This window comes from Stegastes partitus, unplaced genomic scaffold (genome assembly GCF_000690725.1).
Source record: "Stegastes partitus isolate 25-593 unplaced genomic scaffold, Stegastes_partitus-1.0.2 Scaffold21, whole genome shotgun sequence".
Classification (NCBI taxonomy): Eukaryota; Metazoa; Chordata; class Actinopteri; family Pomacentridae; genus Stegastes; species Stegastes partitus.
The window spans coordinates 791,557-801,417 of record NW_007577752.1 but is presented as its reverse complement, the minus strand read 5'-3'; the positions used below and the strand labels follow the sequence as shown (position 1 = coordinate 801,417).

Below are 9,861 nucleotides of genomic sequence, written 5' to 3'. Positions count from 1 at the left end.
TTTTTTTTTTTTTTAAAAAGAAGATAATTCCCACCTGGTGTACAGTTGACTTTAACACCCAGTTTGAACTTGTACAGCATCCCCAGCAGTAAAGGGAAACAGCAAAAGCAGAAACACTATCAAACCATCTCCAGTGTTTTGTTTTTTTTTTTTTTTTGCTTCTACCTGGATTTGGTCAGCAGGTTCTTGATGCGCTCAGCTCGACGGGAGCGTTCCTCCAGTTCCTCTGGACTGAGAGGCTCCTCAGGGTCAGACTCTATGTAGCGCTCTGGGATGGGAACCTTCTTTGGTTTGGACAGCTGCATGTTGGACAGACATGTAGTCAGTCTTCTACAGTAGTCTCCTGCTTTAAGGACAGTCACTGGATGTCTGGGTTGTAAGGTTTTCTTGCCGACAGAAGATCTAAGGGGTTAAATCGTACTCCTTCACTCTGACTCTTCTCTTTCATGGAAACCTCTTTATAAGGAGGAAAATAGATAGAAGAAGAGAACCAACTAAGGCAAAATCTGTTAAGAGATTCAACCTGATGTATGAGAATAGAGGAGCAGTTAGAAGATTTATGTCTTGGTGTGTCTCTGATCCTGATTCTGCCTCTGGCTTCCCATTTATTCTTCATGACTGAGACAGATCGGATGTGTGTCTACCTCTCGGCTGATATCCAAGTCGTAGTCAAGAGGTTCCACGTCCACCTCTCGTATGCGTGTAGCCGTGGCCATCACCCACTCATCTGACTGGATCCTCCGCCTCTCTTTGACTGGATTCCACCCTTCATCGCTCTGACCTTCTGCTCCGGGTCGCTCCTCCTGCCAGTCGAACACCTGGAAGGAGCCGTAGTCAATTACACAGCTAGCAGGAGGACTGATGAACAAATTCTGTCTTTTACTGAAGTTAAATATAAATTAGACAGATAAGTATGTCTCAGCATGTTTATTATTATATTAGGTTCTTAGAATAGAATTTATGTTTCCACATTGTGCCACCAAGTCAGGTTTGCTAGAATATCTGCAAGATTGAAGTTAACGTGAAAACAGATTATATACTTTACATGAAAGAAGCTAAAGCCTCTAGTTTTACAGCTATTATTAGTTCATTAATCAGTTATTGAACTGGTAGCTTATTAATTTAATAGGCTTCATAACTAAGTGACTGAAAAGTGTTAAATTCTAGCAATTTATTGGTTCCAGCTTCTTAAACTAAAAAAGATTGTTGGATGTCCTAATCTTTTTTGATAGGAGGTTGAATATTGGGGGGTCTTGTGACAGGTGATCTGACAAAACAAGCACTTTGAAGAATCATGGGCGTGTTTTCCAACAATATTTAGATCAAAAATATAACCAAGAAAATAGTATGCAGCAGCTAGTTGCAGCCGTTGTATTTTAGATCTGTGAAAGTTAATGAAATGACTTGCAACATGTTTATTCTCTCGAGAAAAAGAACACAAACCCAAGTGGAACAGTAGCAGGAAGGTCAAAGGAGGACAGTGACGTCTTTGTATCAAAAAACAGTGGGATTTATATTTATATGGAATATATAGTGGAGGGAGACAAATGTGAATTTCGCACTTATGTGCAACAAGGAATAATTGTAACAAGAAGTTCAAAGATCTGAGGATCTGAAAGGAAGATGTTTAGTAGAAATACCACAGAAGGGACCCAGGAAGATGATTAGTGTGTGTTTCTGGAAGCTGTAATCACACACAAACCACATCCTTCTCTCCGATGTACACCACCACTTTTGCATTTGTAGTATAAAAATACTTTTGTTCCCTGACAAGCGCTGTGTGTGTGCGTGTGTGTGTGTGTGTGTGTGTGTGGTACTTGTGAGTAATCATCCAAGGAGCATCAAAGCCATGCATGCATCCTTCCCACTCCAGTAGCCTGCAGCAGGGTCTGATCTGTTGGTGTGTTCACATGCTCTGAGAAACACTGCATCCCATGCCTTGCTGCGCTCAGGAGAATCAATCGCACACAGAAGGGCACAAAGAGAAGAGCGAAAACCATGCAGACACAGATTCATCAAACCTCCACCGGATTAGGAAGAACACAGCCAAGAGGTGGTTCAGAAGCAAGAAACTCTTTATTGTCGAGTGCAAATCTCTACATGATAGAAAAGAAAAGGGAAAAGAGTTGTGTGTTGCTTCTCAATTACACAGAATTAGGTGGCGATTAGCAGTTCACTTCTCTAAGTTTTCTACTGTATTTCTACTTTTCAACTGAGCAATCTCCTGTTACTATTTCTCTCTTTGATCTGATGTAATGGATGTAGCTGTGGAAAGATAAAAGCAATATGGCAGAAAAGCTTTTGAAATTAATACTTGTCAAAAAACAAGGAGCGAACAGCAGCTTCATGGAAGATCAGAACTGAAGAATGAAGCACATGGATTTTTAGGAGAATCCTCTACATATATACATCTGCAAAGACAAGTGTAAACAGAAAATGTAACAATTCTTGCAGATTTTATTGCTTTTGTCTCTTTTATATCATTGTAAATTGAATATCTCTGGGTTTTCTGTTGCTCTAATGAGGCAAATTAGTTTTTTCTCTAGTTTTCAAGATGCCACTGACAAAGATGAAGGAAAAATCTAAATGTATTTCACACAAACCAAATACTGCCACATGACAAATTCATTGTTTTCACACAGATCTCCCATGATAACATTGCCTGCTCCTTGTTCACATTTATTTCTTCTTTTATTGCATTTCAGCCCAGTTGCTTGAACCTGTTCTGTATATTAATGATGCATAAAACAGCACAGCATAGGCCACTTTGAACTACTCAGATGCAAATACAGCTTCTTTCTCCAACTTTAAATGTGGCAATGAAACTATCACCTACTGTGAAACGATAAAAGAAACCTCGTTGTCCACACAAGAAAAGGCTGTAGTGATGAAGATGTCAGTTCAAATTATGTAAACATGTTTTATGCTGGTTGAAGAAAATGAAATATATGTTATTATTTTAAAGAGGTGAAAAGTAGTAGCAGAAGATGAAAAACTATGTATTGCTTACTGTTACAGGGACACTTGATTTCAAGGATTTATGGGAAATGTAGTCTAATTACTTGCAGCTCTCACAGCACAGTTTGGTTAATCATGTGTGTTAGTCTGTAATCATAATACCAGTCTAGTAGTTATTATGTGTCATATTATCTTAACGGAAGACTTTGACATTTTGAATTTTATTACATTTTTTTCACCCAAGCATGTTAGCACTGCTAGCATTCGTCATTAAAACCAAGGAGCACAGCTCGCCCGAAGCTAGATTCAGTCTCAACGTCAAATGTCAAAGTCTTCCTTTAGGGATTAAAACCAGCAGTGTCCCCACATCTTCCTGACTAAATTCTGCTGTTACGCAGAAAAGCTACCTTACAGGTAGCTTCTTGCATTGTTTAAATGATTTTGAAGTGTGGACGCATGTTTTAAAGAAACCATGATGAAACGAAATTGTTGGTAAAGGAGGTAAATTTGGGACAAAGGCAAAAAGATCTTCAACAAAACAAGGCACTTGGATTTCATTTGAAGAAAAGAAAGCAGGGAGGTGTGATCATGATTTGTGCCACTAACATTGCCTCTTTCTTCATTTCATCAACCTGAAAGCCTATTTTTTTTCTTTTTCCAACAGTTCCCCTGCTCCTCTATATGATCTATATACCAAATCTCTACAAAATATAACTGTACAACTGTATACTGAAAATATTACTCAGTAAATAAATAAAAGTGTACAAGTACACGGTATGTAGATGTACATAAATGGGCTTCTCTCTCTACTTTCTGGTGATCAAAACAGAGATAGGAAGGCAGATTGCCTTCCCCTCTCTTCTCTTCTCCATGGATTTACATTCAGAATTGTGTCAGTGAGGTCCCACCAGGGGGCAGTGGTAATAAGGTTCACTTAAACCCCTGAACCATTTTTAAAAAAAGGAAATAAAATAAACAGGGATCAACTTTGTCCCAGTCCAAAACTAGCTAAGCATTCCCCACAATCCCCTGTGCTCATTTAGTCTCCCACTCTTCTTAAAGCGTTAACCAAGCTAGCTAGCTAGCCAGCCAGGGTCAGTCCTGTCATTTAGACTGTTAGTACTTGCGGCTACCATCAACAACCACTGGTTACACAAGGCAGGGAGTGCTAGTGTGTTAGCATTCCTGCTAGGTTATTATGTGGCTGGCGGTTGGAGGGTGGCGTAGCAGCATTGGTGGTGAAGTTGGTGTTCCCTGTGTCTGCTGCTGCTGCGCTGTGGTGGGGGGTAACGTACGGAGGTCGGCGGGTCGGAGCCACTAGAGGGCAGCCTGGAGGAGGATGAGGAGCGCTGGGTGGTGGCAGTGGAGGTGGAGAGGCCCGTGTAGGAGCGCTCGCCCTGGCTGAGGTTCCTCTTGCGCTCACGAACCAGTGCCTTCTGGTGTCGCTTCATCCGCTCCAGCTGCTCCTCCGCAGTCATTCGGCCTCGAGACTGGCTGCTTGGGAGCTGCAGGGCCTCGGTGGGTGATGACAGACGCTCAAAAGCACTCTTGGGTCTCTCCTGGGGAGACAAGGATGGAGTAAAGACATGGGGAGAATTGGTACAAGGATGGGATGGGCGTGAGAGAGGGGAAGGATGGTTAGTACCTGGTGACAAGATGAGGAGTGGCAGAGATGTGACAGTAAAACAGGACGGTGGAATAGCAGCAGTTATAAAAGTAACCTTTTGTCATCTGTTTCTATTGCTCACACAAACAATCTACAGCCAACCGTCTACAACACATAAGAACATCATCTTCACCACTGTCCAGCATTCAAAACTTTTCACTGGGGTCAAGTTGTACATCTTAAAACTGAAAACGTGCCATCAAACATGCGATTTACACTGAATTTCTGATGGAAAAATACTGAGGACTGTTTTTCCGTTTCTCCAGGTGGCTTATTAGTCGTGAGAATGTGACGGAGTTCCTAGAGAGATAGGAAATTACTGATACTGTCCTATGCAAGGTGAAAGAGAAACATGAAGCAATCCTCCCATGACAAGCCAAATTGTCTAAGAACAGAGAAAACTTGTTCCTCCATAGGTGGCATGATAAGGAGAATATAAATACTGACAGTCCTTTTACTCGGGGAGCTCCTCTCCCGTATCTCTGTGTTGTGTGACATCCTGTGCACTGCTGAATAAAGAGACGCTGACTTCAACCTCCTCGTTTTGAGAGCGGTGATTCTTTTTCACCCACAGTTTCCATTAAAACCAGGTATGGACAAACACTGAAATAACCTGTGATTCCCTGATACCTGCAGACACCTGAACCTTTGTTGTCTGGACTCACCTTTGCTGCAGAGCTCCCGGGGCCTCGCCTTAGGGTGACGTAAGATGAGATGGAGTTGGACTGGTTCAGACGAGTTGAGGAGCCTGGTAGACCTTAATGGTAACAATGGGACAAGAATAGTTTTGGTTTAGTTTTATTTTCACAGTGATAACAGAGCATCAGAGTGGAAAAAAAGAATGTATGTACAGATTAAGTATGTCAGATGAAACAACAGACACAAAAGTTCTGCCCACCGCTCTATGTGAGGCATGAAATATATAGGAGAATGTGTCAGAAAAAATAAATACCTTAACTGCTAAATGCTAAAACTATTTAACCCTCTAAACTCTATATTTCTGGTTGTTTTTTGTTGTTGTTGTTTTTGCTCTTGTCACTTTTTGCTCACTCATTTTTGACTTGTTTCCATATTTGTCTCCTGTCCATTATCTATTTCTATCTGTTGTGTACGCACAGAACTGCAGTTCAGCCCAGTTAGTCAATAATGGCCTTACGATTGCACCGTCTATTGCAGAATTTTTCGTTTTTTAAGGAATCTAGCTTGTACAAAGGGTGTAGTGTTGGTGAATTTTTTTTGCAGACATATAAAATAAAGTGATCAAAGATGAGTCCTTCATGGACCCTCAGAAAAGTTTAAATCGAATGATTCCTTCTGTTTTTAAAGTGTCTTGCTTTGATTAATAGTGCATTGTTGGGTAATTTTTTTTTTTAATAGCTTGCTTAACAAACACAAAAGTGGGTTTTGGGGCTTCAGAGGGTTTAAATTTATTTATTTTTTTTTGAGAAAATATCACATGGTTTAGTAAAAAGCATTAGGCTTTTGGTAATTCTGTGACTATAGGATAATGTATTAGCAAGATGAGTACTACATTTTCTACATTTTAACAAATAAATCCTTCAGTCTGAAAAAAAAAATGTGTGTTTTTTTTTTTTTTATTACAATAGGTATTTTATCGACCTAGTAGACACTCGTCAAGCCATATTTAACGTCTCTAGGAGTTTGTTTAATGCTTGCAGGGAAAACATTTTCTAGTAACACCCTCTTTTACAACATGGCAAGTATAGTAAGCAAGAGTGTCAAAATTTACCGATAAGAAAAGGGGTTACTCAGTATCTACGTTTCACATTCAAAATAAGCTGCAGCTAAGTAGTGGGACACTGCAGGGGAAACACTGGCATTCATAAAATGGTCGAGGTAATAGAAATGTTTCCAGGCAAATGTGCAAAATATTTATTTTACATGCAGCTCTTCAGATACCTTTGCTGAGGGAGTACTGGTAGTCAATATCAGACCCCACGTTGTGGTGGCTTATTCCTGGCAGCTCTGGTTCACTCAGGTATGATCGTAAGTCAGTCTGAAACCAAACAAGGTTAAACAGGTGAACTGATAGGCCAAGTCCTTTCTCTTCAAACAGATCCCAACAGCCGTACATATGATTTCTAAACTCACAGAGAAGAATAACAAAGTACAATATAAACAACTGAAATATTTAATTTGCCCAAACTGTGTGTAGAAGGTTTCCACAGAACAAACATAAAACGACAGCGTACCTTGCAGTCTCCATTAGCAACATACTGCCCACTCTCCCTGTCCCTCTTCCTCTCATCTGACTGGCGTTTCAGCCCACGCACGGACGTGTGGCGTATGACTGAGGCCTCTTTGGGGAGGGGCGGCACCACAGGAGGTGTCTCCTCATAGTCGTAGAGGCGAGGCAGTGGTGGCCTGGGTGGGGCGCTGTCCTCTGCCTGTACAGCAACCAGGACAATTAGGTTTTCAGAGTTTAACCCATGAAGGTCTCAGAATCATTAATGAAACCAGCAGCGGTTCCTGAAACTTAATACGAAGATAGGTAGAAGGGGGACACTCACCCACTTTGGCACGGTGCTGTGAGGCAAAGTATAGGACATGATGGTGGGGATGGAGCTGCGAGGAGGAGGCTGGACCTCTGCGCTGTGAGAAGGCACTGCCGGGTCTGACACCGAAGGCACTAGTTTCCTCTCTGGTGAAGGAGGTGCACAGAAATCAAAGTTTCGTTTTTAAATGTCAGCAGAACATGGAGAATTTCTGATCAATTTACACAGAGAGCATTTGACAAAAACAAGTGTAGATAAATTCCAATCAAACAGAAAAAAGCTGCATAATTTTCTGTCTGTCTGTAGCTCCAAAGTGAAATCTACTCTTCTAACACAGCCTTGTTAACTCAGAAATAATATCACGAGTGTAACCACAGAGTTAAAATCACTGTTCACAGATAACAAACAGCACAACATACTGCATAGAGAACATCAATCATTTTTTAACACTCCTTTGCCAACTTTCTTTGAATATGTGACTGCTCAAATATTTGTAAGCATGGTGCTCTATAAATAAAGTTTATTATTATTATTATTATTATTATTATTATTATTATTATTATTATTAATAAATCTCAGGACAGCTCTAAAGCTCTACAGCACACATGGAGCGAGTGCAGAGCGGAGATCAATACCTAGACGAATGAGTGAGGACCTTTATTGGATCTTAATAATTCTCTGACTAACTTTTACACCCTTGTCAATGACTGCATTAAATGGCCTGTCTCAGTATCAGCTGTCTGGCTGCATTGGTCTTCCCACCTGGGTTCTGGACTGAGTCAATTGTGATCTTGTAGTTGGCTTTGCTGGCACTCAGTCCACCCATCACATCCTCGATCCTCCACAGCTCCCGCTTCATCTCAGCTTTCTCTTGCTGTATAATAACACATAGACACAAACAAACCCCAGTCACTTGTCATTTGTAGTTTTCACTTTGTTTTTCAATGTTGCACATTCAACCATTTCAAATTGTGTCCTTTAAATAGTTGTAACATAACAGCAAGTGTAAGAACTAAATAGATAATTGTTCAGTGTTATTTGAAATATATAAATAAATAAAATAAATATATAAGTAAATACAGACATTTTAAAGGTCACACATGCTGCATACGCAATCCAGCCTACAAGCAAAGTGAGATACTTTAACCCTCTGAACCCGAAAGCCAGCTCGCAGGTTTGAAAGGCTGCTTTTGTTTTTGTTTTTAAAAATCGCCAAAATCACAGCATTAATTTAGATTGTCGATGTTCTATTTGGAAACTTAACCAAATCTGAGCATAAAATCATCAAATTTAATCAAAAACACTTTTTTTGACATGTCCCATTTCAAAATGTGCAGCAATTAAATTGTTTTCATGAACCACATTTTCACATGAACCACAACAAATAATTCAACGCTCCTCATAACAAAAATGAAGTCATGTGACAAAAATTCAGAGACTTTTCAGCTGAGCTACTGGCTGTGTTTACGCAGCAGAGGACAAGTATGATGACATACTAAAAATGTAAGCAGCAAAATAACTATGTAGAGGCATCATTCCAGTATCAGTAACAGTCGTGAGCATTTGGAAAAATGGTGTACATGTTGATTTTAGTTTTTTTTTTTTCAGTTTTTGTAAAATAGGTAATTAAAAAAAAATCAGCTTTCATTTGTCCTTTTTATGATTTGTGATATTACACTCTGTTATACGGAACAAAACACATTTTTGAGTTCTATCTACTTCTAGGCATGGCTGTGCTCTTTCCATACAGGCACAAGAGTTGTCGACTATCTTGCAGTAAAAAATGAGCCACAGGGAGCAAAAATGTAACAGGAACGCCAAAAAATGGGTTCTTGGATTTCAGAGGATTAGTTGAAAAGCCAGAGCCACTTTGGAGGCGGACGTGCTGTTAGCTGCAGTAGCAGGTCTCACCTGCGGGGTGGCGCTGTGGTTCATATGTGCCTGCAGTGCCATCCTCAACTGCTCTACTGATTTCTCAAGCCTGCTGTACTCCTCCCAGGCATGTGCCATCTCCTGCATTACAAAAACACACACATGCACAGTCTTGTGATGCATGTAGCGCCTGAAGCACACAGTGTAGAAAATGCATTTTTACATCCTGTTATGTCCTCCGGTAGACGTTTATATTTACACAAACCCAATTAGTGGCAGCAGTGCAGACACACTCAAACCTATGGCACATGTCCATACATAGACACAAATAGCATTCAGAAGAACACATGTACAGAAACATTTGACAAACTGAGCACAAAAACAAACAAACAAACATGCTGGTACTTTATATAGTCAAATATACTGGGACTGGACACAATAATTCAATATATACATTCTATGTGAATCTGACACACTGTCTCATGCTCACACAAGCATAGATACCGTGGAGTGGCGTGATATTTGGGCCCTGATGGTCACCAGATCTTCTTGCAGTAGCCTCTGCTGGTAGGCGATCTTGTGGGCGTGGGCCGGCTGCTCCTGGTACTGCTCCATCTGCTGGTGGGACACGTCCAGTACGCTCTCCAACTTGTCCTGAGGGGGCGAGCAGCGTGAGGTGGAGCAAAGCAACTGAGATCTGCTCACTTTGTGGATTGTTGCTCTTTAATACACACTTAGAATATTTATGAAGCCGAAACCAGTCCATACAAAATTCCTCCAGAGGGCAGCATGTTTCTACAGTCAATCCTGAGCCACCATCTCATCAGACCTCCTCTCACCTGAGTCCCT

The 9,861-nt window shown here is 40.7% G+C and overlaps 1 protein-coding gene across 1 annotated transcript in view; it reads right to left on the bottom strand.

Annotated features, from left to right (window-relative positions):
- Window positions 1-9,861, bottom strand: part of plekha7a (pleckstrin homology domain containing, family A member 7a) — a 170,979-nt gene that overhangs the window by 17,428 nt on the left and 143,690 nt on the right. Inside the window, exons 16-25 of the mRNA XM_008294741.1 lie at window positions 9,517-9,666; window positions 9,052-9,153; window positions 7,903-8,014; window positions 7,156-7,286; window positions 6,838-7,032; window positions 6,545-6,641; window positions 5,290-5,381; window positions 4,254-4,517; window positions 645-818; window positions 166-299 (exon numbers count right to left, since the gene is read on the bottom strand). Coding sequence (XP_008292963.1) covers window positions 166-299; window positions 645-818; window positions 4,254-4,517; window positions 5,290-5,381; window positions 6,545-6,641; window positions 6,838-7,032; window positions 7,156-7,286; window positions 7,903-8,014; window positions 9,052-9,153; window positions 9,517-9,666 — 1,451 coding nt within the window. The remainder of the gene's footprint in view (window positions 1-165; window positions 300-644; window positions 819-4,253; window positions 4,518-5,289; window positions 5,382-6,544; window positions 6,642-6,837; window positions 7,033-7,155; window positions 7,287-7,902; window positions 8,015-9,051; window positions 9,154-9,516; window positions 9,667-9,861) is intronic.